The sequence below is a fragment of the Symsagittifera roscoffensis genome, chromosome 1 (genome assembly GCF_963678635.1).
Source record: "Symsagittifera roscoffensis chromosome 1, txSymRosc1.1, whole genome shotgun sequence".
Classification (NCBI taxonomy): Eukaryota; Metazoa; Xenacoelomorpha; order Acoela; family Convolutidae; genus Symsagittifera; species Symsagittifera roscoffensis.
In genome coordinates this window covers 5,146,937-5,173,441 of record NC_087062.1, presented here as the reverse complement: position 1 = coordinate 5,173,441, position 26,505 = coordinate 5,146,937, and the positions used below count along the sequence as shown (strand labels likewise).

Sequence of the window (26,505 nt, the reverse complement as noted above, 5' to 3'; positions counted from 1 at the left end):
AGAGCAAAAAAAATTAACCTAAAAAATCTTTCTCGACAACGGAAGATGTCCTTGTAAATTTTTGAATGTCTTTCAAGTCACAACGAAAATGTTTTTAAAGAATTTATCATCTGAGCCATTCCGACTAAAAATTGTGAATAGAAAACAAAGAAAAAAACATCCAAATACAAAGTTTCTCCCCATTTTCAATGGTCGGAACAATAATTGTGTTTTTTTTTTGTTCTTGTGTCTGAAACATTATGTCTATTTTCTAAGACATATGTCTAACTTTTCAATCATAAATTAGTTTTTTAATTGGGAGAGCTTTAACTACACCTTTTCTAACTTTGAAATACCTAAATTAAATTTTTTGCAAAAAAACTGTCAATTTTTTTTTCGTTTCCTTGTGTTCTTTGACTTTTATTCAACAACCGTTTGGCTATGTTTTGAGATAAAAATTTAAATTTTTCAAGAAACAGCTAATTTTCAAACATACAGTTTATATAAGTAAAATTTTTAGTTATAAGGCTATAAGGTTTTAGTTATAATAGGTTACAATTTTGAATTACAAACTAGTTGGAATTTAGTTTTTCTAATACACATCTGCGCAAATTTTATGTTTTAGCTTTGATGGTGATTTTTCAATGCAGTTATTCTGCAAAGTTTTTGCCGCTGTGGTTGACACTGAGTGTTTAATTTTAAGAAAAGTTTCGGTTTCTGCTCCAAAAACAAAAATATGAAGCAAAACTAAAAAAATTTTGATAGTTTTATTTTTAATATTAATGGGTAACAAATAATTTCAATGCAAGAAAAATTGCGTTTTGTAAAATGCTTAGAAAAATGTTTAGTGTGCCAAATTTATACTTTTATTGTTCAGACCATTGAAAATGGGGAGGAGTTTTTAATTCGAGTGTGTGTTAGTTTTTTTTCTTCTTTTCGTTTTCTACGCAAAATCAGCTACCACAAATAATCATCGTACAGGGTTGAGTGATATATCATATTAAAGACTTTTCAGTCGCGATTCGGACCACCTCAAAAAATTTTCGAAAAGTTTTCCCAGTGTTAAGAAAAAGCGGTTTGAAATTTTTGATTTTTTGTCTTAACTCAAGCGAGCAGTCTTTTTTGTTTTCCTCGCAAAATCAGCTACCACAAATAATCATTGGACTGGGTATATCATTTTAAAGCCCTTTCAGTCGTGAATCAAAATTTTCCCGCTTATTTATGCTTAATTCAAGCCTTGCAAATTTAGTTTTACTCTAATGAAGTTAGTATTTGGAGTTTTTAGCTTCATCTGAATGATCAAAAGCTTCAAAAATGTGAAGAAAAATTTTGAAAAATTATTTTGGAAAAATTAATTCTTTTTTTATTTTTTTGTTTTTCTTGTTATTTGTCTTCAAAAATTGTGTTCCAATTTTTATATTTTACATGACTGACGAAAATGCTTAAGCTCTTTTTTTTCGCTAAGATTCCTTTATCACACCAAGCCGAAAAACGACACTAATTGGAAAAATAATTTAGCCAGACGCACATGAAAAAAAAATCTTCTAAAATTGAAGTATTTTCTTAGAAACTAACCCTTTAATGAGCCTCTAATATCCAATTTCTCGCAATCGTAAGTATTACTAAATTTGAAAGGTTCCCTAGAAAGTACCCATTCAATATGAGCCTTCTATCAACCCAAATTCTCGTGATCGCAGTTTTTTCGCTTGATGATTGAGTTGAACTGATTTCTAAGAAGACAGTCAAATGATAACTCATTCAATTTTGTACACGTTGATTTGTTGCTACAGAATAAAAGGCCTGTCACTGTAAATAATTAGAAGATGTTGAATTAAATGTCAGTCATAACTCATCTACAGCACTCCTTAAAAAAATTAACTTCCATTTTTGCAAAAAAAAAAATAAACCAAAAAAAACAGAAGAATAAGCCTTTGACGTCAAAAACAGCTTTTGAAAGCAATTGAAATAAAGGGCAAAGATTTTGGGCGCTTATCGATATAGATTGATTTAGAATCAGAGGTGAAGTGATTTGTTATGATAAGCATTATTTAGTATGGTAATCGTCAGTTTCCCCTCTAAATTTTACTCCCATTCTAGAATGTTCTAGAACAGTTACAGTTTTACTTGATCTTCCAAAAGCATGGGATCCATCAGCCTCTCAGTCGAAAGGTCGTGGGTTCGAATCCCAGATTACTCCGTGCTTGTTGCTCGATGGTGCTAAGATTTTTTCCAGCTCTTCAAATACCATAAATTGGTTTGCATGTAAGTCTTAACCATAGGTACTTAAAAGTGGTTCTCCGTGCTGAGCTGATATTTTTGTTACAACTTGATATGGTAGTAGATATTTGGTTCCAAGAACTGATTTGGTTCTTTGAAATGAAATGTGTTCCTGTTATTATCGAAGGTTTTACTGTTGTTTGTAAGGTTGAAATACAGTTGAAATAGGTTGAAACTGCGAAGACATTTTTCTACAAATTGGTTGCTAGGTTTGCTAATAACAGTTTTCACAGTTTTTGCTCAAATTTCTCAATATTTTTTCAAAATTTTTTATGGCTACCATTTTCCGGATATTTTCCAACACCCCCCCCCCCCACTCATTTGAAATTTTTGTTTTTATTGTTGCTTTTTGTTTTTATAGTTGCTTTTTCTGAGTGGAAAAGTTGTTCGCGGAAAAGAAGCATTCGATATTCGACAGCAATTAACCCTGTTTTGACGTCCACTCTTTTTTCGTCCCCCTCCCCCACTTGCAAATTTTTTTAAAGTGTTTTTTTTCTGTTCACATTGTTCATTTGTTTTTTTAATCATAAAATGATTTTAAAATTTTGTCGGATTTATGGCTTCGAATAATATTTGAAACGACACATCTTTGAAACGACACATCTTTGAAACGACCCAATTTCAATCAAACTCGAACCTTTTGAACCTTTAGCTCTTTTTCCGTTCGCCCGACTCCCACCCCACCCAACCCCCCACCCCCACACACACACACACGCGAAGCTTTATGAGTAACTTTTCTGCTCATTGTGACAACATCCAATTATCACAAAAATTGGCATGCGGACTAATTAGGCCATGACAAACATATTTAGTATTGATTACTAACCTTGTAAAACCACTCGTTAAACCAAAAAATTGATGTTTATGTGAGGTGTGGGGAAAAGGGAAAAGAGCCAAACTTTTCCTTTATTAGTATTTTTAGTATTAACTATGGGCTCTTTTTCCTTCCCCCCCCCCATCTGCAGTTTTTTAGTAGTAAAGTAACTGTTCACATTGCCCGAACGTTATGAAAATTTAAATGCGGACTAATTAGGCTGTGCCAGACATATTTGGTCTTCATAATTAACTTTGTAAAACTACTCCTTACACCATGAAATCTATACTGATGTGAGGTGGGGGGGGGGGGGGGGGGGGGGGTGAAGGAAAAAGGAAAAAGAGCCCAACGCCCACTCATTTTATAACCCGCTAATAAAACCCCAACGCACGTGGAATATTTACCAAAATATTTTTTTTCTGGTACTCAACCAGGTTTTTAATAAATACAAATTAACTTTGGCAGGATTTGCGGCTCCATTTTAATCCATAATTTAAAATATGTTATTGCAAAATTGAAAACCCAAAATAACTAGAAGGGTCTTGGCAGGGTACTATCACGTGAACAGGTTGAAATTGATGATTTTATGAACTTCAACTCAGACAAAAATGAAATTAATCACTCCTTGTCAAATATGAAATAAAAACTGGCTCTTTTTCCTCCCCTAAACCACTACCCCCCCCCCCTCCCCCCTCCCCCCAAAAAAATCACACAAGTATCAATTTTATGGTTTATTGAGTGGTTTTACAAGGTTAATTAAGCGCACCAAATATGTTTTTCATAGCCTAATTAGTCCGCATGTCAATTTTCATTCAGAACAATCGGACTATGTGAACAGTATTTTTATTCGTAAAAATGGCTCTTTCCAGTCCCCCCCCCCTTTCAAAATCAATTTTGAAAAGCTTATATAACATTGTCATATTGCAATGAAATTTGGCGTGGTGAACAAATCGACAATTGTGAACAAATTTGTTTTTCATACTGTACATCGTAACTTCACGCATTTAGCCGTAATAACACGTAAAACAAACATACAACTCGGTATTTTGAAGGGGGGAACTGGAAAAGAGCCGTAAAAAATTGCATAGGGAATGGGGGGAGAGGTAAAAGAGCTTTAAAAATCTTTTCAATAATTCCAGCTGAATGTCCAGTACAATCTAATTTTGCTGAATGTCCAGTACAACGTTGATTTTGATTTAAAATCTTCAGTCTTGTAGTTAACTATCTAATTGAATCCACTTCCACAAAAACAATTCGGAAAAAAATTGGAGCAATCGTACAATAACCCCCCTAAATTGGTTAGGAGGGGATAAAATCAGGGGCGGATCTAGGATTTTCTCGAGCAGGGAGGGCGGAAAAACTTTCAGACGCTGTTTGGAAAAATTTTCTGCGCTGCAGGCAAATTTTTGAAAAAAAAGCCCGAGATCCCCCTCAAAGTTAAGTATATATATTTAGAAAAGTTTTATGGTCGGTCGGCCAAAAATGGATTTCTTAAAAAGTACCAAAGGGGGAGGGACACTTTGGGTCGGCAGGGGGTCGAATCCCTGAGAGAGAAGAAAGAGCATACGCCCGTCACCCCCCCCCCCCCTAAATCCGCCCCTGAATAAAAAATGGATTTTTCAGGGAATAGCTATAAGTATAGCTTAGATTTAAACAAAACTAACAGTTTTATATGAGATAATTGTTTGAAAATACAATAATTCAGTTATATAAGAGCATTCCAATCATACATTTGTTCATTTAGAGAATGAGATCGTACAGTTGATCCGCAATTAAAAAAAGTGTTCATTTTTAATTGTTTAAATTGGTTAACTGCGGTCGAAACAACGCATACTAATTGTAGTGCCATGACCAGTTTTCCCTGATAACCCAAAAAAGTCACGAACTGACGGGGAAGAACTATGGCTCAAACCAGATTTTCTGCCTGATTTTCAACATATCAAAGAAAGGAGGTTGGGGTTTATGTTTGGTATCATATTGAAACCATTGGCTCGTTTTCCTCTTCCCCTATCTGTAAAATGTTATATGTATTTTTCTGTTAACATTGTCCAATTGTAATCAATTTAATTAAGCCATGACAAGTTTTTTTGGTCTTCATACTTAACCTCGTTAAACCACTCCTTAAACCATAAAATTGATTCTTATAGGAGGTGGGGAGGTGAAAGAGAAAAAGAGCCAAGCCTTTTAAGCAGTGATTGGAAAATTTTGACCAAGTTCACTTCAAGAGGTGGCGCGCAATTTCTCCTTCCCCCTTCTTCTTCTTCTCAAAATCAGTATAAATTGGTACCGAATACATTTAGAACCTTTTAGGATCGGTCAGCCAAAAATGGTTGTCATACACTACTACTATAGGGAGGAGCCTTCGCGTTGGCAAGGGATTGAATCCTTTAAAAAAGCATCCCCCATCCATCTGAGATTCATTGTCTTTCAAAATGGTCCACATTTTTTCGGTTTACTGACCAAGTTTCTCAAAAATTTTTGACACTGAACTTCAATTTTTCAATTTTTAATTTAATTTTATTTTCAATTCCAGCTGAATCTTGGAGTGAATTGTTAGAACCACACAAACGAACACGCAAAAGTATTAAATTTCTATTTTAAAATTTCTTTGCATACTAAGTGCTCAATATTTCGATGCAACGAAAACAGCCGATTACTGTGCAAGTAGCACAAAATGTTCCGACCATAGTATTAAAAAATTACAACAAAAAAGTTTTTCGAACTGCTGTCGTTTTTTGGCGTGGTTGAATAAAAGTGTTTGAACGAAAAAATAGAAATTAAGCATGCTCATTAAGTTTTTTTTGCAGTTTTTTGAATTTTTGATTTCAAAAAGGCCCTAAAATACTCAAAAAATATTTCGTCTCGAGTAAATTTAAGTTTTTGCAGCTTAAGTTAAGCTATTTTAAGCTCTTAAGCCCCTAAAATAAGCTTTTGCACGCCTGCTTGCTCACTTTATTAAAAATTTCGAACGAGTTTTTCTCAAAACTTGTTTTTTTTTGTGTGTGAAACTTTCAAAAGTCGTCCCAATTTCGACTGTAAGGGCCTTAATATGATATGTCACTCAATTATCTCCGATGATTTCTTGTGGTAGTTGATAAACGAAAAAAAAAACTGAAACACACCCGAATACAAATTTCTTCCCCATTTTTCAAATAGTCGGAACAAAATGATCAATTTTATAATTTTGAAAAAAGAGAGTTGTTTTCAGCGGGAGAGAATAAGATTAAAATTAGGCCTAGAATTATTACTACATGCTTCAATTAATTAAAGCTTTTGTTGCTTAATTCATAACAAAAAAGAAAAATGTTTAAAAACTCATTTTAGGACTCACTTTTTACACTCCTTACTGGCTTTCGTTTACCCTGATATTTGACTAAAAACAGCTGAAGTAAGAAAACTCTTTCATTTTAACCTTAACAGCTAAAGTACTTTTAAATGAATTTTTCTTAAGTTTAAGGAAAATTTAAAGGTAAATTTACCTTAATATTAAGGTAACTATAAACAAATTACCTTTTTTCTTAAGTTTTTAAGGTTGATAAATGTTAACTTTTAAGGTAAATATAAGTAAAGTTTTGAGATGTTTATAGGTAAATTAAAGAGCACTTAAAGTATTATAACTTTATGTTTATTGTTAAGGTGACTTAAGATATTTTTTAAGGTTACTTCACATAATTTTTTGGTGTGTACTTGCTAAATGTGGACTACAAATAAAAATTGTAAAGAAACGTTTCTCTCTCGACATTCAGAAACATTCCGAGTCTGAAATTTTTTAAAAATGATATATCACTTGATTCCGTTGGACGTTTTTTTATAAGCCTTAGTTTGCTTGAACACATTTTTTTTAAAGTCGAATCGAATACAAAGTTCCTTTCCACTTTCAGTGGTTGGAGAAAAATTATTAAAAAAAGGAAAAACATCCGATACAGATTTTTTTTTCCTTTTTGAATGATTGAAACCACTCCCCTCCAATTTTGTATTCCAACTTTGAATGGTTGGAACTACTTCTCTACCCGTTATGCGAGAGCTCGCAAAGTTCACACCGTCACAGTCATGACAACGTGTTGCAAGCTTGCCAACAGAGGTAGGACTTTATATGAAACTTAGAGCCGGTTGGTTATCACCGCGATGTTTCAGCCAAAATTCCACCAGCGACCTTTAACCGAGATTCTATACTGGTATTTTATTTAAAACTTTGCGAGTTGTCGCTTTTTTCAATTTTACGGAAACTTAATCTTCTGTTGCCAGTTGTCTTTGTGGCGAGTTGTCGCGGTACCCTCTCTACCAGTCCCCTCCTACTTCAAATTTCAAAAATAAATTTCAAAGTTGGGGGGCGGGGGGGGGGGGGGGGGGGTGGGTTGGTAGAAAGCCAACATAAAAGAGTGTCAAAGAGCAACACTTGAATTGGGTTCTTTATCAGAAAAGACGGTAAAAGAACTGAATGTTAGTGAACTAGCTAATTTTTTTGACTGCTTCAATATTGTCCAAAAGTCCTCTAGCCTATAGTAAATTCGTCACCGAACGAAATTCTTTTTAATGATGTCTGAAATTACAGAAATAAGATCAGATCAGTTTTCTTCGAGTTGTTCGCCTGGCTGCACTCTTGCAGGAAATAAGTCAAAAAGTTGTAATAAGCATTAGAATTGTAACGAACTTAAATCATTCAAGCAAGACCCGGAAACAAAAAATGTTTAATATATTTTTTGAAAAACAACAAAAGAAATTTTTTCAATCGTATCTTGATGACTATAAATTTAAGTAGCCGACACGTATTCCCCGCACTCAAGTTTTCATGGATAATTATCGATTTTATTGAATTTATATAGCCTGTCTCTAAAAAATTCAAAACAATCGATTATCACTGATTTAAAAATTGATTATTATTTATTTACTTTTCAAAGCAATAAAATCTATTTTTAAACTCTTATACTATATTTTTCTATTTAATTTGAAACTTATTAACAAAACAAACTTAAACCATAAAATATGTAAACAATAACATACAGTAGCGGATTTAGAGGGGGGGAGGGAGTCAGACGACTTTTCTTCTCAGGGATTCGACCCCCTGCCGACCCAATGGGCCCCCTTTGTACTGTTTTGACATATCCATTTTTGGTTGACTGACCTTAATTTTTTCTAAAGGCGCCTTCGTCGTCAATCTATACTAAATTTCAGGGGGAACGCGCGCCGAAAAAACGCGATTTTTTGGTCGAACTTTTCCAAAAAAGGCCTAAGAACGCCTTTTTTGGCCTTTTTTTTTTTCAAAAACTTGCCTGTGGCGTAGAAAGTTTGGTCAAAATGGGGTATTTATAGTGATTTAAAAACTTGGTCAAAAAAGGTATCATAGTGTTCTAAAAAAAAGGTCGACAGAATTTTCGAAATTTTAAATCCCCCACCTCGAGAAAATATTTTATCCGCCCCTGGTAATATAATCATTTTTTTTTCTTTTTTTGTCAACTTTAGAAGAAAACTTTGAGGGGGAACACGCGCCAAAAAACGCGATTTTTTGGTCGAACTTTTCCAAAAAAACGCCTAAAAACGCCTTTTTGAAAAAACTTCCAAAAACTTGCCTGTGGCGTAGACAGTTTAGTCAAAATGGGGTATTTATAGTGATTTGGGAAAGCTCAGAAAATTAATTTGGTCAACCTAAAAGAAAGTTCGACAAAATTTTCAATACCATGACATACAATGAGCAGTATTGATTTGTTTCAAAATCATTTTACACTTACGTTTGTTACATTGTAGTCTCATTCACTTTCACATCTTCTCAAAAAAACTGCGTTTGCGAAAAAAAATTAAATTTTTTGAAGACTCATCTACACACATTTTGTTTCCCCTTTCAAGGTTGAACGTGGAAGGGTGGGAAGGTTGGAGTTGGATAAGCGTAGAGGGTAAAAATGGGCGTTCGGCTGTGGAATAAGGGGCGTGTGTTAAATGAGAATATGAAATGTTGAGGATGATCGTGTTCCTTCGGGTTCAAGTTTCGATAAAAACTGCAAGTTTCGATAAAAACTGCAAGTTTCGATAAAAACTGCAAGTTTCGATAAAAACTGCATTTATGGCTTTAAAATTCATTGCGTAATCTAATTTTGTCCAATAGTTGATAATCTAGACAAGTTTCAAACAACAAAACTTTTTATTTATCCATTTGTACCCTCAAAACGTCGGTGGAGTCACTCTGAGCCTTATTGAAAACTGCCAATAGGGTTCTCAGGATACTTTGTTCAGACCAATTATGATTTTTCAAAAAACAATTTTCGACAGAATTTACTTAAAAAATTATAATGGTGCCTTGCTATCAAAAACAATCTTCCGATCTGTTTAGAAATTTCTTTGTAGTTTGTTTTCATTTGTTCTGTTTGTGAATACGGTAAATACTTGAAAGTTTCAACTTCCATTTAATAACTAGGAAGTAGGTTTTTATAGGAAAATCATTATATAATTTAAAAATTTGATTAAGATTTTAAAAACAAACAAAATTTTTTTAAAGGTTTTTGAACATAAATTCAACCCATATGCTATGTAAAATCACAGGGATGAAGTTTGCATCTTATGATGTATATTTATTCAGCATGCTAAAGTTTACTTAAAAAAGTTCTGAGGTGGATTAATTTGCCACTAACGCGTTGATGGCACAAAAAATAACACGTATTGATTGTCCAAATCTGATCAAATTTGCAATTGTCAACTTATTGTGTTTTTAAATCATCAATAACAGGCTGAAATTTTTTTTCATTTTGTGTTTAACCCGTCAATACATTCAGATGGAACAATTTTTAAATCAAAATTCGAAATATATCTGGAAAAAGAAACCATTCTGTGCTTAAGTATTCCGTCACTTACTTCAATAGATCGGACGAAAATTATATTGAACATAAACTTTTTCTAGTGCAATTAGAATTTATTTACTATTTTATGTGTAATTTACAAAAATTAATTATTTTGATGATATGTCACGAAATGACAGCGCATTTTTACGGCCCTCAAGCCAGTTTAGCTACATACTACCAATCGTCTTCATTTCCAATTGAAACGATAGAAAGCGTCCTAATAAAACAAGATCAATTCTATTATTGATTAAAATGTGTCCTTTTTTTATTTTTGGGAAGAAAAATGCAGCAGAAGAATTTCAAAAAATTGACTTCAAAGCGGGGAATTTTCTGACATTTAACTTGAAAGCGGCAGTTAATTTGGTTCATTATTTACTATAATTCGATTGAAGTTTAACAATGAGAAACTAGGTGAAACTAGGAATGTTCTACTAACTAGAAGGTTATCATGATTATTCTCATCACTATCAAAATAAATAATAATATTATAACCATGACTATAACTTTTTTTTTGTTTTAATTATCACTTTTGTTTTGATTATGATTATGATAAAATATTATATGTTTTTTATGGATCAACATGCCCCAAATCCCCAAATATCTGCCGCCAAATCGATTTAAGGGGGTAAAATATGAACTTAGCAGTAGATAACTTTCACTTTACCTTAGATTTATAGAAAATTAACAGTTTTTTTGAGAGAAATTGAATTTTAAATTTCACATAGAAGGGCGTTGAAAGGGGGTTGGATATCTTTTTACAAAAATTAAATAGATGAGAGTACGTTTAGAAATCCAGTAGGTTGTAAGAAATGTGGAGAATGCTAAATTTTTTGCAGAAAATTTGGACACACTTTAGACAAATTATGATCCATTATAACCCAATATAATGAATTTTAAAATGATTGTGATAAAAAAAAAAATCTATGAAAAAATGAATTATAAAGAATTATAATTGATTGTGTTGACCCAACGTGTAATTATAACCAATTAAAACGGCAACATTCTTGACCACGGAAATCAAATATAATCGATTATTGTCCATGGAACCTCAGTGCGGATCATTTTGCTAACTGACAGCATTCATATGTAATTCCACATACAAAAAAGGACAACCAATTTATTAAAGCGCTTGTTCAAAACAAAATGCTTGCACAATAGATATTTAATTTTCAAAACCAATGTGTGGCTAGGGAGACATTCTACTGTTGGTAACTGGGGTGGGGGGATTGTACGGTTGATCAATTATTATCATTGTTATTTTGATAATTATCAATATGATTCCTATTTTTATGATTATTTTTACTATGATTGTGAATTTGATCGTTATGATTATTATTATGATTGTTATAATTATAATTATTGTGATTTTGATTTTGGTTTTTGTTCAGACTTTCGATACAAAAGTAACGAAATATTTGTGCTCGGGGTGGGTTTTTTTTCTTCAGACAAATTTCGACTTTTTAACTAGCAGTTTTTGACTGAATTTTTTTATATCATTCAAAAGGCATTGTTGTCCTCAGCTTAAATTTGAAAAAAAATGTTTCACCTGTGATCATTTTTCGTAAAGTTATGAGGGTTTAAAGATTGCCATTTTGACCATTTTGACCAATTTGGGACAATTAACGCGCGATATAATTCGCGCTATTAACGCGTAAGCGGAGATTTAATCCTTCTTATAAATCGTTCCAAATTGGTTGAACGAAGCTTATTTGCCATAATTGATTTGTTACAAGGAACGAAATCTATCTTTTTGCACTTTAAATGGCGTGTAGGGGGATGATTTTCATAAAAAATTTCAAATTTTAGAAAAAAAAAAGTTTCATTTTATTTTATTTCATTTAATTTTTTAATGTTGTTACTGCTGCTCCATAAACCTTAAAAGGCAGTCGGAACATTCAGGGCTTCGCCCTGATACGAGCAGTCTTGTTATGTTTATTGTTAGTATTATTCTTATGACTATAGTTAATATTATAATTATGATGATTATAATTAATTTTTTAAATATGATTATTTTATTTAGTAGATCAAATAGACCAAGTTAAGATCCTCTGCATTACTGTTCAATTTAAAACAATGCGCTAAGCGCTGCGTTTAGGATGCTCTACTCTGATTGGTTGAAAATTTGAACTCGGATTTCAGAAACTGTTTTTGCAGAGAGGATTTTAACTTGGTCCAATCGGCGGCTATTCTCATCCGTGAAGGACCGAATGGGCAAAAAACTCGTGAGAAATTTGAATTGATTTGCAAACTAAAAAAAAACAGTTTTCCCATTTTCCACATAGACCAACGTCTACGAAAAGCATAAAATATAAGCAATTGAAGTCAAAGAAGGTCAAAGAAAAAATGGGCAAAAAAGAGATTATAAACAATTATGATAGATTAAAATGGATTTTTATATTACAAATAGATTAGAAATTCGGATAAAATCAATCGATTATAAAAAGAGATTATGAGCAATTATTAATTGATTAAAATCAATTTTTTCTCAATTTTTGTGAGACTGGTATTAAAAGTATATTATAATTGATTATTAACGCTTGAAACTGGATGCGGGTGGTTTTTATTTTCGCGCATTCGTTCCTTCGTAGATGAATGATTCCACCCCATGAATCCACTCTTTTTAGTCTCGGAGAAAACTTGACCAATTAGCTTAACCACCTGCTAAAATTACGAGGATTTACTGAACAATTACCCTCCCCCTTTCAAGAAAGGGGAGGGGAGACTTTTCAGTAGTTTTAGTTCGTTCAAGCAGAACAGAATGCAGCAAAATTCGAATTCCCAATAGAAAGCTCTAGTGCTAATTCATTGTTTTATTTATAATTGTTAATACAGTTACGCAAAAAAAAATTGCCGAAAATGGGTCTTTACGCAAATTTGCTTAATTTATTTCAAAATCGGATCACTAAGCTTATTTGTTCTTTCAAAGTGAAAAAAACGTAATTTAGCATTTTAAACAAAAAAAACAAGCCATTATCTGCAATTCAGAATGCTTTTTGTTCTCTTCTACATTTTGGTGATATGCCTTGCAAATCAATTTGAAATACTTTTAGAAAAAACTAGGTTCACTTAGAACAACTCAAACATCATACAAACTGTCCGGTAAATTAATTATCGGAAAAAAAAACATTATAAGAAAAGTTGAACTAAGTATGGTAAATTGATGCTTTTTTGTACTTTCTATGATGACTAATAAAAATACCACACCTCCCCCCCCATACACACACACCATGAAATAATTGAATGTTTGAGCATATATGAACTTTGCATTTAGTATCAAATCCCCCCCAGTTTCTGTTGCGAGGATTAGGTATGAACTTTGCACCTTGTAACGAGTCCACCCGTGAACTTTGCACCTTGTAACGAGTCCACCCGTTCAAATTTAAGAAAGATACAAGTCGGCTTTTTATGCATCATTTTTGTTTTTTTTTTCACTCGGAAATGAGATAGTGAGCGACGAGAGAATAGGCGGGGGGGGGGGGGGGGGGGGGGCTAAAAGCAATTCTTCAATTTTGCGCAGAAACTTTTTTCGGCATTCTGATACTGAAAACAATTTTATCGTTTTTTTTTGCTTTACTTGAAAAAAGTTTTCACGAAATGACTAAAACAATATATCATAAAAAAAATTGTGATTAACTAAATTTGAACACACGTTTTAATACAATTCAAGTGTGGTCGGACCACGTGAACAAACTCCTTATTAATTGTTTCGGGGCGGAGATTAATTTTTAGTTGCAAGCACTCTTTTTCAGACGATCAACATAATTGTAAACAATCAAACACTCGAATAGTCGAACACTTAGGAGATTAAATTTTTCCAACTTGCTTAATTAGCAAAAAACATATGATAATAATTCTGACGCCATATAATCAAATGTACCCTCCACAAAAAATAAAAACTGGTTTCAAACTTTTGTAGCGTTATGACCTTGATTTCGTCAGTATCTTCAATTCTCAATTTCGAACACTTCTCGAGTTATCGAACACTTCCGAGATAAAGACTTGTTTCGCGTTTCGCACTTGCTTAAAAAGCAAAAAAACATGATGATAAATCTGGCGCCAGATTATCAAACGCGTGCTGAACAAAATTTGATTTCATGCTTTTGTAGCGTTAAGACAATTTTTTTCTTCAGTATCTTCAATTCCGGTTCACAGCTTTTTTTTCAAACTAGACTATCAAAACATCGAAAACCTGAAAGATTGCGAGTCATTTGCCACGTTCTAAAATAGGAAAATAAATCTGACGCTAAACGCTAAATAATCAAACGCACCCTGAACTTAAAAAGTTTTCAAGCTTTTGTAGGGTTGAGACTTTTTGTTTTCTTCGATATCTTCGATTCCAAAAATCAAAATTTTAGAGACAAAAAGACGTTTTCATTTGCTTAATTTTATAAAATATACGATAATAATTCCGCGTTTTATAATCAAACACAGGCCCTCATCAAAAACTATTTTAAATTTAGCGTTAACACCTGTTCCTTTTCGGATGTTTTTAGGATCGTTTCCTAGTTTAAAAAAACATTCGCATGGAAATATGGCTTTTAATACAAATATCGCAGGAAAAAATCCAGTTTTTTTCAGGTATCCAAATTCTCATAATTTTTGGCTGAAAACAAAATATATAAACTAATTGGTCGTCTTCAATTCAATTATACATTTTACATAAGTAAATTGACAAAACTCCGACGTTTTCTAATCAAACGAGCCCTCATCAAAAACGATTTCAAGCCTTGTGTTAAGACTTGTTCCTTTTCGGATTCTTTTAGAATCTCTTTCTAGTTAAAAAAAACATTTGCATGGAAATATGCCTTTTTTCTTTCTTGCTTGCATCTTTTGAACGAGTGTAGTTAAACAAATTATACGACATTTTTTATCTCTTCTTTGCTTTTTATTATCCTTTTTTCAATACTCCCCCTTGATTTTTTTTACATTTTCGTGGTTGTTATTTCGGTGAGATGATACATAAAAAATGTTCTCTTTATTGACTTGATAAAAACGGAAAATTATGGCAAATTAACAACAAACAAAATTGAATTAAAGATGAGTTTAAAAATGTTTAACACAATTGTCGCGGGATAAAATCCAATTCTTTTGAAGCTTTCCAATTTCTCATACTTTTTGCTTTAGAACAAAAATTATAAACTAATTGGTCGTCCTCAATTCAAATTTTTATTTTGTTTCAAGATTTGCACAGTATGTGTCTTCGGTATCTTAAATTCTCTGTATTTTTTTTCGAAATGAAACTCTTGAAAATAAGAAAAACTTCAAAAATTAAATTTTTCCCACTTGCCTAATCAGAAAAAAAAAATTATGATGTTACATTTGATGCCATTGAAATAAACTCAACATCACATGACAAAAATGAGAAAAAATTGCGTGCTCAGAACCAGAATTGACTAAAAGAAATTTGATACGGAAAAAATTTGTTAATAAGACAAAAGCTTTCAAGTATTTTTTTGTGGGAAACAGCGCTTTGAATGAAACAAAACTGTTTTGACGCCATGAGAACACTTCTTATCATTTTTTTTTCAAGTTTGTGATACGAGAACGGAAGGTAAGCTTGCAGCTTTTGTAAGACTATTTAGAACTTTGCACATCCTGTGCAAGTATATGAATCAACTTAAGCAAATGCTGAAAATTAACTTCCGTTCTTCTATCAAACTCTTGACAAAAGGGTGATGATAATTTTTTAACTGGCGTCAAAGCAATTTTAATTTTGTCACTCAAATTTTCCTTTCCCCACGCCCTCCCAAAAAATGCATCTTTTTAATATCTCCAATTCTCTGTTATTGTGTTTAAAAATCAAACTCTCGAGTTATCGAATTTTTCGAAGATTAAGAGTTGTTTCCCATATGCTTAATTAGCTAAAATAAATCATGATAATTTTGACGCCATGAAATCAAACGCTGCCTGAACAAAAGAAAAATTTCAAGCTTTTGCAGCCTTAAGATCTTTTGAAATACTTTAAAACCAAGTCGCAATTAAAAAATCATTCGCGTGTAAATCCGAATTTTTCTCATTTTGCTTGCGTTTTTTATTATATAAAAATAATATATGGCTCAACACATTAAACACGTCCATTAAGAAATTTTCAAAAGAACTGAGATCGTTTTCTAAATTATAAACTCAATCCAAATGTCCGATTAAACTTCAAAATGTTGAGTGTTGAAAAAAAACAAAAAAACCAGGAATAAAATTTTGGCAGCGTAGCGAAGCATAATTTTAATAGGAAAACGAATTCTGGCCCATGGCTTTAGAAGAAAATAGTACTTGATGTAAAATCTTGTTTTTGTATTTAAATTGTAAATTAAAATCTCATGGGAAACATGTTTTTATACATCAATATTATTTTAAAAGTTAATCCGGCAAAAGATTTATTGGACAAAGTGATTTATAATGTACAGAAAAATAAAATAAAAAGAACTAAAGGTAGTAAGAAGTAGCACAGAAAGTTCTGACCATCGTCTAAAAAAAATTACAAAGAAAGTTTGATAAATAGTGTCGTTTTTTTTTGCGTGGTGTGATAAAAACCAAAAATTAGGCATAGTTGACTGCTATAATGAATTAGGCAGATTGTAAAAAAATTTGTTTAAAACGATTAGAAAAAATTATTAAAAAAACCTTAAAAAAACTTTTTTTGTCAAATGGCGCAAAAAAGCTCCAAAAACTAATTTTACTCGATTAAATTTAAGTTTTATGTTCTAATCTAGGCATAAATAGGCTTTTATAATCTTGCTCGCTTGCTTCATTTGCTCGACTTCAGACTAAAAATCAAAGTTTCAGAACTGTTTTTTTTTCGATACTGGGACAAATTTTTGAAACCTTTTTTGATGTCGTTCCAATTAAAAGGCGTTAATATGACATGACATATCACATGATGATTATTTGTGGTAGCTGATTCTTCAAAAAACAAGTCAGAATATTTTTTCTGTCTACTTAAGTTCATTGACTCTTTTCCAACTGTCTGTTGGCTATGTTTTAAATACTGTATAACAAACAGAATTCTGCTGCTGTGTTTTTGGATGTTTTTAATTTGTTTGTTCGTTTGTTTGTTGCAGTGTCTAAGCAGGAGCAGGAAGTGAGTCACTGGCAGCAGATCGCCATCTGCAAAAGTCTCATCCTCATCACACTCCTCTACTACATCTCATTCCTCCCCTTCTTCCTCTACCAGGTAAGACTACCCCCACCCCCCCCCCCCCTACACCAACCCCCCCCCCACTACACCAGAACCCCCAACTACACTAGAACCCCCCTGCACACACTCCCATTCACTCGTCATTACTGGCTCATTAAAGTAGAGGTATTCAAATGTAAAAGGAATTTGATTTGCAAACAAGGTAATTTTGCACTTTAACAAAAAATGAACAATTTTGAAGCGAATTAGAAATTTATTTTGGAAAAGGTTCTGCATCGCTATCATCAACTTCACTTTACCATAACCGTATGAGTAGCATCTTTTATTCCAAATAGTGATGTCGTAAAATGGTACCAAAAAATTTGGCCTTTGGGAAAATTTGGAAATACCAAAACTACTTCCCACCCCCCAAATTTATGGGGGAGGGGGGAGGTGATGGGGCAAAAGCCATTCTTTCTTTCACGGATTTGACACCCTCATTATCCGAACGGTCCCGTTTTCGTTTTGGTCGACCCAGCCTAAAATTACTCGGCGACAATATATACTAATTTTGAGGGAGGGAGAGGGGGCGTGCACTAAAAAAAAACACTTTTTTTAAAAGTGCGTCAAATGGATTTTTTGGCCTGTTTCTTCAAAAACCCTTTTTACAAAAAAAATTCGATCTTAACCTTGCAAAACCACTCCTATATCCACCTTTGGTCTGACCTGAATTTATTATTTTTATTTTTTAAAATGACCTCTTATTTGACATGAATTTGTTTTTGAAATTGACCATGTTTTTGGCTCTTTTCCAGTTCTTCCTTTAATTTTTGGATTTACGAAAGCATATTTAAAATGACTATTGAAATTCTAACTGCGATAAAACGTGGCAGCGTGAACAAGTGAACAAATTTTTAGAGCATTTCTAACATTCAAATTGCGGTATGAACTATTTTTAAAGAACTTTATTTCGTACTTTTACGAGATGGATAGGGAGTCAGAAATTGGAAAAGAGTCACTTTTTTTATACTTTTGTTTGTGTTGGATTGCAGGTGACGATCTACTTTTCCGGAGACCCGATCATATCCCCCCTCTACAGGGCCCTGAAGGCGTTCCGAAACCTCTCCTCTGTCACCGACGGCGCCATCTTCTACGGCATGAGCAACAGGTAAACTCTTTTTCCTTTTCACCCCCTCCCCACCTTTGGTTTTCAGTTTTGAAACACTTGTTGTCATGATGTAATGAACTTTTTTATGGCAAACAGGGCTGGTGAAAAAACGTTTTTTTTTTGAAAAAATTGATTACAGAGCGTTTTTATATTAAAAAGCATGTTTTATTGTTTTTTTTTCACGGTTTTTCACGGTTCACGGATGCGGTAAATAAATGCTATTTTCGCATTTTGAGCCGCTTTTTGATTTTCTTAAATTTCCATTAGTCATTCCTGTCGTTGAGAGCCATTTTTCTAGCTAAGTTGGGAACACCGGAATTTGGAGTAAGTGCGATGTCACTTATTGCTAGTCCTAAGTCAAAATTCATTATTTTGCATTCTCTAGTTTTCATCCGAGCAAGTGAACAATTTGTTTTTGTTTGTTTGTCTTTTTTCGCAATTTTAGCGTTTGCTCATCAATTAATTGCAATGCACGGTTGAAATGGTATTTCTTCTTACTTCAGAAAAACTATTTGCTTCAAAAACTTTTCATATGATTTTGAAAAAATAGGCCTAAAAAGCCCCTTTTGGGCCGTCTTTTAAAAGTTTTGACCAAAAACAGTTTTTTCGGCGGGCGCTCTCCCTCAAAAAAAGTTAGCCAAAGATGTCTTTAAAGAAAATTTAGTGTCAATCGGCCGAGAATGGATTTCGTAAAATAGTGCCAAAGTCCCCCGTGTTACTATTTCATGACATTCAATTTCGGCTGACTGGGTGACGAAGAGATCAAATCTCTACCCTCCCCCCCCCATAATTCTGCCCCTAACTAAATGTAAATATTTCTGATGACCAAAAAACAATACCATTTTGCCCGATAGACCGATTTCAGCTGCTTAGCATGTGCTAGCTACCAATTTTTTCATTATTATAGTGGGGTGACTTAAAAGATCTGGGTGTGAACGAAAAAGCCGAGTACAATGGCCACGCTTTGAATAATTTTGTTGCGATGTTTTCATCAATCGGCTTCTGAATGATGCATTGAAGCGGTCAATAATATATTGAATAGGTTTTCTTTTTTTAAACCCTAAACATTTCAGTTCTTCTCTTTTTATGAGAAAAAGTAACAGTTAAGGCCCATTTTAGCCTTGCATAAGCAGTATTAACGTTATTCATCCCTCCCATATAAAGGGTCATTTCATTTTATTAGTTTAAGTAAGCAACTATTATTAACAAGTCTGTCTTTTTTTGGCAATTTTTCTTCAGTGAAATTTTCTAATTGAAAAAATAAAAGACTTTTGTATATCTAAATATGTCTACTTGTATAAAATTAGGTGCAAAGAAACAGGATTAAAAGTACTTAATTTGCTCTGCTCGTGAACAAATTTTGTTTATCTTAAAAACACTGTTATGTTTTATAATCTCGATTTTGCCCTTCAAAAATTATTACAAGCAGATATAAAAAAGCAGCAGTGATAATTCTTGCAAAAAATTATAAAACTTTAACATGCCGATTTCAGGAAAAACGCTCAAACTGACAAAAAATTTACCTTCTGAATATAAGAAAACTATTAATTCTGATTCTGATACAAAAACGCAAAAAATAGCCGTAGAAGAATAAACTTAGAATTTTGTATGACAGAGCACTTCCTCAAAATGATGATTTTTTCATCCAGCTAGTTATCTTTGCATAATTTTCTCAACCAGATGCTTCATTCTGAGCATGACAAAGTTTGTCAATTGGATGGACAAATTTTTTTATCTCTTTATCATAATTAGTAAAAAAAATCGACAAATATTAGATCAATATGATTGGCAGAAAATTTATAGCACCAAAGATATAAAAAAAATTTCCGATATTTGAACTTAACTAATTCAAGTTTTAACGTGTGCTATTTTTTTCTTCGACTTTCGAGAAATGCAGAATATTGCTTTTTGGTTCGTTTTTTATTCACTCATATTTTGACTTTTCAAAAAGCATCTTTGACTGAATTTTTTATACCATCTGAAAGACATTGTTGTCTGGAGCTCAAATGTAAAGTAATATTACACCTGTGATCATTCTTCACAAAATTATGATAGCTTAAACTTGGGACTACTTTGACGACTACAATTCAAAATGGGATAATTAACACGGAATATACTTCGTTCTATTGAAACCAAAGCGGCAAATTAAGCCCTTCAAAATTGAGTTGTGGCATGCAATTTGATCTCATTGGTAGGTTAGAAAAAGCAAAATATTATATCATTTGGTTCTTTAAATAGCTAGTGGGGGGAAAATAAAACAAAACAAAAAATTCATCACGGTTTTGTCTTTTTTTGAACATTTAATAAGATTTTCTCACTCAAAAGCTTGTGATCCACAATAGATGACAGTCGGATCGTTCAGAGCTTTGCCCTGACATAAGAGCAGTCTTTTTTAGGTATATTTAACCCGACGGATTATTTAGGCTTGTGCTGTTTTCTTTCTAGGGACAAATTGTACGAATTTTTCCTAATTTTTATTTGACCATTCAGAGAAAACATGATTACACTGAGCTTAAAACCAAGCAGATATATGTTTGCGGTTAATTTTTGCTAGGTCAAGGGTTTTTCAAGTATGCTAATGTGGCCTTTAGCATACTGGGAGCAATTCATAATTGCGAAATTACTATTTTTTGTTTACACGTAGCTTGGACATCGAAAAAAAACTAGCTTTAAAAATCTTTTAAATTGAACTGAAGCAAATAGTTTTTTCCAATTTTTACACTACTCGACGACTTGGCTAATTTTACTTTGGGTTTGTTTATTTTTACTTTGGGTTTGGTTATTTTACTTTGGGTTTTTAATTTGGGGCATTTGTTAAGATGATTAAAATAACGCGTTTTTGACCAATCAGATTGCAGCAAACTTCGAATTTTAATTAAAAAGCTCTAGTGATATTTACTGGTTTAAGTAATAGGGTTGGCAATTTTTAAGTAGATAACAAAGGCAGGGTAATTGTTAAGAAGATCGTTGTTGTTTCTACCATTGAAAATTTGGAGCATGTTTGATTTTAGCTGTTTTTTTCTACAAAAATTCATAAAACCATTGATAAGTGTCAAAAAGGGTAGATCAATTGACCGTGTAACGCCTTTACAGCAATAATTCGATCGATATTAGATTTTCCGAACAATAATACATAAGTGAGCGAATCCGGTTTGAAGTTTTTGCCTTTTTAGATGAACTTAGAGTGAAGATCACTCTTTGTTTTAATTAATTGTATTCAAAAGTTGCAATTTTTGTATCTGTTAGTTTTCTACTTTAGTTCTTACTGCTTCCCACGCTTTTAGATTTATAGTAGTTGTTATACAATAATGAAAAACAAAAAATGAAGGAAACAAAACTGCTCATATATCTGGGCATAGCCCTGATTGTTCCGACTGTCCCTTCATTCATATCGAATAGTTTTTGGGAAAAGAAAATGTTGAAAACCTAAGGTAAAATGTAAAATTTAGCGCGAAAGTATTACAACCAATTAGCTGGTCTCAATTCAATTTGGACATTTTTTTGTGCGGGATAATTCGCCATGCATAAATAATTCGCGTTACGCTCTCAGTGTTATGAATAAACTCTTCAAAGCGCGCATAATTTAGTCCAAAACATGGCAAATTTGGCAATTTTCAAACCCCCAGAACATGACAAAAAATGGTCGGAGATGAAATTTCTTTTTACATTTGAACTCCAGGAGTTGATATCTTCAATTAGGTATAAAAATTTTTGATTGGAAATTATTATTTCAATCGGTGAAAACTGACTGATTAAAAAAAACCTCACCGAGCATAAATATTCCGGTTTCTTCGAAAGTCGGAACAAAAAACTGTTGTAAAACTATATTTAGTAGATCTAACTGAGACTGGAATTATTTATGCTAGTTTAAATAGATGATGCAATACAGAAATATTTTTGAAAGCTTACTCACATCTTAAATTGTATTTCCTGTAGCAAACAAATTGAAAAAAAAATCAACTAAATTTTAGACAACTTCCTTAAGAGCTTCTTAATTTGTCTCTTTGTTTATATTTAGAGCTAGTATGAAGTTATATTAGTGCTAAGAATCAACCAAATCTAAAAAAAAATCGCTTGCGGGAAACAATTCTGCTGGGAAAATAAACGCATTGGGATAAATAAATTGATTAATTTTTTATTTAAATTTCGTCTGATTTTTCTAGGAACTTTGAGAATAAATAAACAGTTGTTTAACTTCAAGTGAAACGGGATGATTTTCTTATCAATACCATGCCGACCACATATGTTGGCGAATCTCCAGTTTTATCTCATTAGATCTTCATCAAGAGCGGATTTAGGATTTTCTCGAGGGGTGGGGCGGATTTTCAAAAATTTTGTTCGAAAACTTTGTCGAACTTTTTTTAAGTCGACCAAATTGATTTGCTGAGCACTCCTAAATTACTGTAAAGACCCCATTTTGACCAAATTTTCTGCGCCATTTTTGGGCACTTTTTGGAAAATTTTGACCAAAAATCGCGCTTTTTTTGGCGTGCGCTCCCCCTTAAAGTTAAGATATTGGCGCCCAAGGTGCCTTAAGAAAAATTTTAGGGTCCGTCACCAAAAATGGATATCTGAAAATAGTACAAAAGGGGGACCCTTTGGGTCGGCAGGGGGTCAAGTTCCTGATTCCCCCATCCCCCCTCCCTTATATCCGCTGGTGAGTATCATAATGAAAGTGAGCAAAAGTCAAAAATTTTTTCTGAATCGAATTTGTACAACTCAAGGCACTTATCTTCTCCTATTTTTCCTTATTCGGTAGAAAAAAACTAGAGTGTAGAAAATTGATACGCTTAGACACAAAAAACTATTTAACAAAAAAGGTTAAATGACTCCAAAATGAACTTTAGATGGTAAAAATTTCGCTTAAAATTAGAAAAAAGCTTTCGGCGAAATCAGATAAGAAACGTCATGATTTACTTTGATGTACTGCAAAGTTACTTCCATTCGTTTCTTCACCTCAGGGAAATTAAATATTCATCAGCTTTTCAAGAAAGGTGTGAAAATTAATTAAATCAGAGATTTCCACTGCTTTTATCAGCCAACAAGGGACATTTTGTACTGCTCAATTTGAAGCAATAAATATGGTTCAATTTACTTTTAACTTGGTTTAAACTTAGCTCAGATTTCTTATTTGCATTCTCATTTTGTACCAATCAGTCGAAAATCTTATCGTTGAAATGAAGAAAAACTTGAGGTGAAATGAAAAAAGACTGCTTGTATCAGACATCAAGTCAAAGCCCTGAGCGCCTTTGCCTTTTATCGTCGATGAAATGGTTTCTGGTTGATAAAATTGGGAAAAACTAAAGAAATGGCAATAAAGCAAATATAAAACAAAAAAGGCCATGTATGTAAGTGAACACTCGTTTATGTATAAGAGATTTTTTTGATCGTTTTTATTTCAGAAAAAAAGTGTTACATTTTGTTCACGCTAAAATTTGATTTTCCGCGGTTTGATTTTCGATTTTTTTAAATGTATCATTTTTTTGTTGACAGAAAGGCAAACTCTACTATTGAAAAGGAAAAAAGTATAGGTCACGGAAACCGTGATTGACTTTTAGTTTCGAAAGTGGAAATTAATTTTCATATTTGCCACAAGAATAAAGTTTTTCTATTGATCCAAATTTCTCAATTTGGACTAACTTTATCAAAAAACTTCAATCATAAATTTTTCTAGAAACTCAAAGGTCTTTCAGGTCATTTGTTTTTTTCTTAAAAATTCGAAAATGAAGTTTTTTCAAAAAAACTTTTTTGATCTCTTTGTGTTCATGACTTTTTCCAAATTTGTTACTATGTACTGTTGCTATTTTTTTTCAACTTCAATTTTATACCGTCACATGCTAATTTAGAATGATAATGTGTGCGTCTGGCTACCTATTAACAGGAGCAGCCCACTTGCCTCTATTTAATTTGGGATAACAAAAAATTGTTTAGCTTGGAATATTTGTGGATGGGGTGTTGTTTTTTTCTCTTGACAAATTTCAAGTTTCTAACCAGCCATTTTAGCAAAATTTTAAAAACCGTTTGCGGTGATGTTACATGCTCAAACTCAAAAAGGAAATTTACATGCAATTACTTGTTCTAAATTTTTACGGACTGAATTTGGGACAACTTTGACCAATATAGATCAAATTGAGATAATTAGTAGACCGCTGTTTATTTCTTTCTATTTAGCGTGAGCGGCACATAGTTTCCTTTCCGCTTAAGTTTTGAAAGAATATTATATATTGTGCTTCAATTCTTATGTATCCCAAACTGAATGGTTTTTCGTCCTATTATTTTGTACCATTAAAGTCTAATAATAGGATGAAATATCCATTTTTTACCCCTTGAACAATTTATTTGTATAATAAAAAAGTGAAAATTTTTATAAGTTCGAATGTTTAAGTTTATGAAAATTTCAAAACTTTTTATTTTATACTAGAAGATTTGCTTACAAAGTACAACCTTTACTTACGCCTCATCGCTGAAATACTTTTTATAGGGGTGAAAACCCTTTACTGGGCACAAAGGGGAAGAATTAACAATAACTTTTGAAAAGTCCGTCGAAATTGATAGTTTAAAAAATGCACTTCCCACTGGAGAAAAAAAAACACCCTGAAGTACAAATACCCCGTAAATTTGTGGAAAAACTTTTATAGATTTTCTTTAAAAACATTACAGGTTGGATTCTTTTTATTCGCTGTTCAATACACCTCGTTATTTTGTTACAAATATTTTAGCGAAATCATTTTTTTAATCCGGCTTTCGGATAGCATAGAATTTTTGCGCTCTGTGTGGTTTAAATTTGAATTAGCTATTTTTGAATAAAGATTTTCAAACCATCTGAAAATCATTGACATCTTGAGCTCAAATATAAAAAGGTATTTCCCCTGTGATGATTATTAGTCAAGTTATGATGGTTTGAAAAAGGCCATGTTAGCTAGTTTTGAACAATTAAATTGCAATATTAATTGTTCTTTCAAAGCGTAAACGGTTTTTCCATCCGTCTAAAAAAATTCCAATTTTTTTCAAATAACTATTTGGCTTTTTTAAAATAAATGTTTGATATATTTTTTAGTTTTTAAGTTTCCTAAAAAGATTACTTATTCTACAGACTTTAAGGGACAGTAGGAACTTTATCTTGATGTGAGCAGTCTTGTTTTTTGTTCCGATTTTTGTAACGAAAGTAACGGAATATTTAAACTCGGGTGGGATTTTTTCTTCAGACTAGCCATTTGTACATCCTTTGAAAGCTAGTGTTTTCCTTAGCTTAAATTTGAAAAGATATTTCACCTGTGATCATTTTTTGTAAGGTTATGGGGGTTTAAAGGTTGGCATTTTGGCTAATTTGGGACAATTAACGCGCGATGTATTTCGCGCTATTAACGCGTAAACGGAGATTTAATCCATCTTAGAAATTGTTCCAAATTGGTTCAAGGAAGCTTATATGCCAAATTTTTTGTTAAATTGAGCAAAATCTATCACTTTGTTACTTAATATGGCGTGTGGGGGGATGTTTTCACAAAAAAATCTCAAATTTAAAAAAATGATTCAATTTTATAACATTTAAAATTTTCATGTTATTTCTGCTCCATAGACTTTAAAAGAGAGTCGGAACATTCAGGGCTTCGCCCTGATACGAGCAGTCTTGTTTTGCTTTAGCTTTCAAGTGGGGCTTCGAAACCTGATTGGGCGATCGAAGGCAATAAACAGACATCAAGCTGTGAACAATAGATCAGTCCTGGCCGTTTCTCACTCAAACCACCATCGCAGTTCCAGACTCCATCCGCATGGCCCGGTCGGCAACTTTGGAAGACTCCGAGCTTCTACGCTGTCCTCGAGCACTGGAATCAGCGGCGGAAACTCACCAACTGCGCGGTCGCTCGCGACACCATCGGCTATCGGAACGCACAAAGGAGTTGTGTACTGTCCCACCTCAGCTACGGTTCAATTGAACAGCAATAAAAACATCTCAGCTAGTTTCACTTAAACTATACTTTGTTAATGCCAAAAACTAATCATAAATTATAACTAGTCTACTAAATTTTTTTTAAAAGCACTTCTCATATTTACCTCCCAGTATTTTAAAATATGCTTAAGACCAAAACAATACTGTCAAAAATCTAATTGAAAGACAAAAAAAAACAATTTCGTAAATCTTTATCGATGTTCAAGTATATTGACAATAATTGGCCTTAACTTTATTTTGGAATAACGGAATTGCAGAATTATTGTAAAATATACATTTTACGCTTCACCCATTGTTGAAAAATTTTAATGTGTTTTTTTTTTCAAAATCTCTATCTTATTGTTTTCCCAAAATAGTGACTAATTCATTTGCTATCTTTTA

At 32.7% G+C, this 26,505-nt stretch overlaps 1 protein-coding gene across 1 annotated transcript in view; it reads left to right on the top strand.

Annotated features, from left to right (window-relative positions):
• The window catches only part of LOC134853889 (beta-1 adrenergic receptor-like), a 32,056-nt gene extending 5,792 nt beyond the window's left edge, over window positions 1-26,264 (top strand). The window contains exons 4-6 of the mRNA XM_063869851.1: window positions 16,953-17,065; window positions 18,061-18,176; window positions 25,818-26,264. Of these exons, the coding sequence (XP_063725921.1) occupies window positions 16,953-17,065; window positions 18,061-18,176; window positions 25,818-26,145 (557 nt within the window). The 3' untranslated portion in view covers window positions 26,146-26,264. The remainder of the gene's footprint in view (window positions 1-16,952; window positions 17,066-18,060; window positions 18,177-25,817) is intronic.
• The last annotated feature ends 241 nt before the right edge of the window (window positions 26,265-26,505 follow it).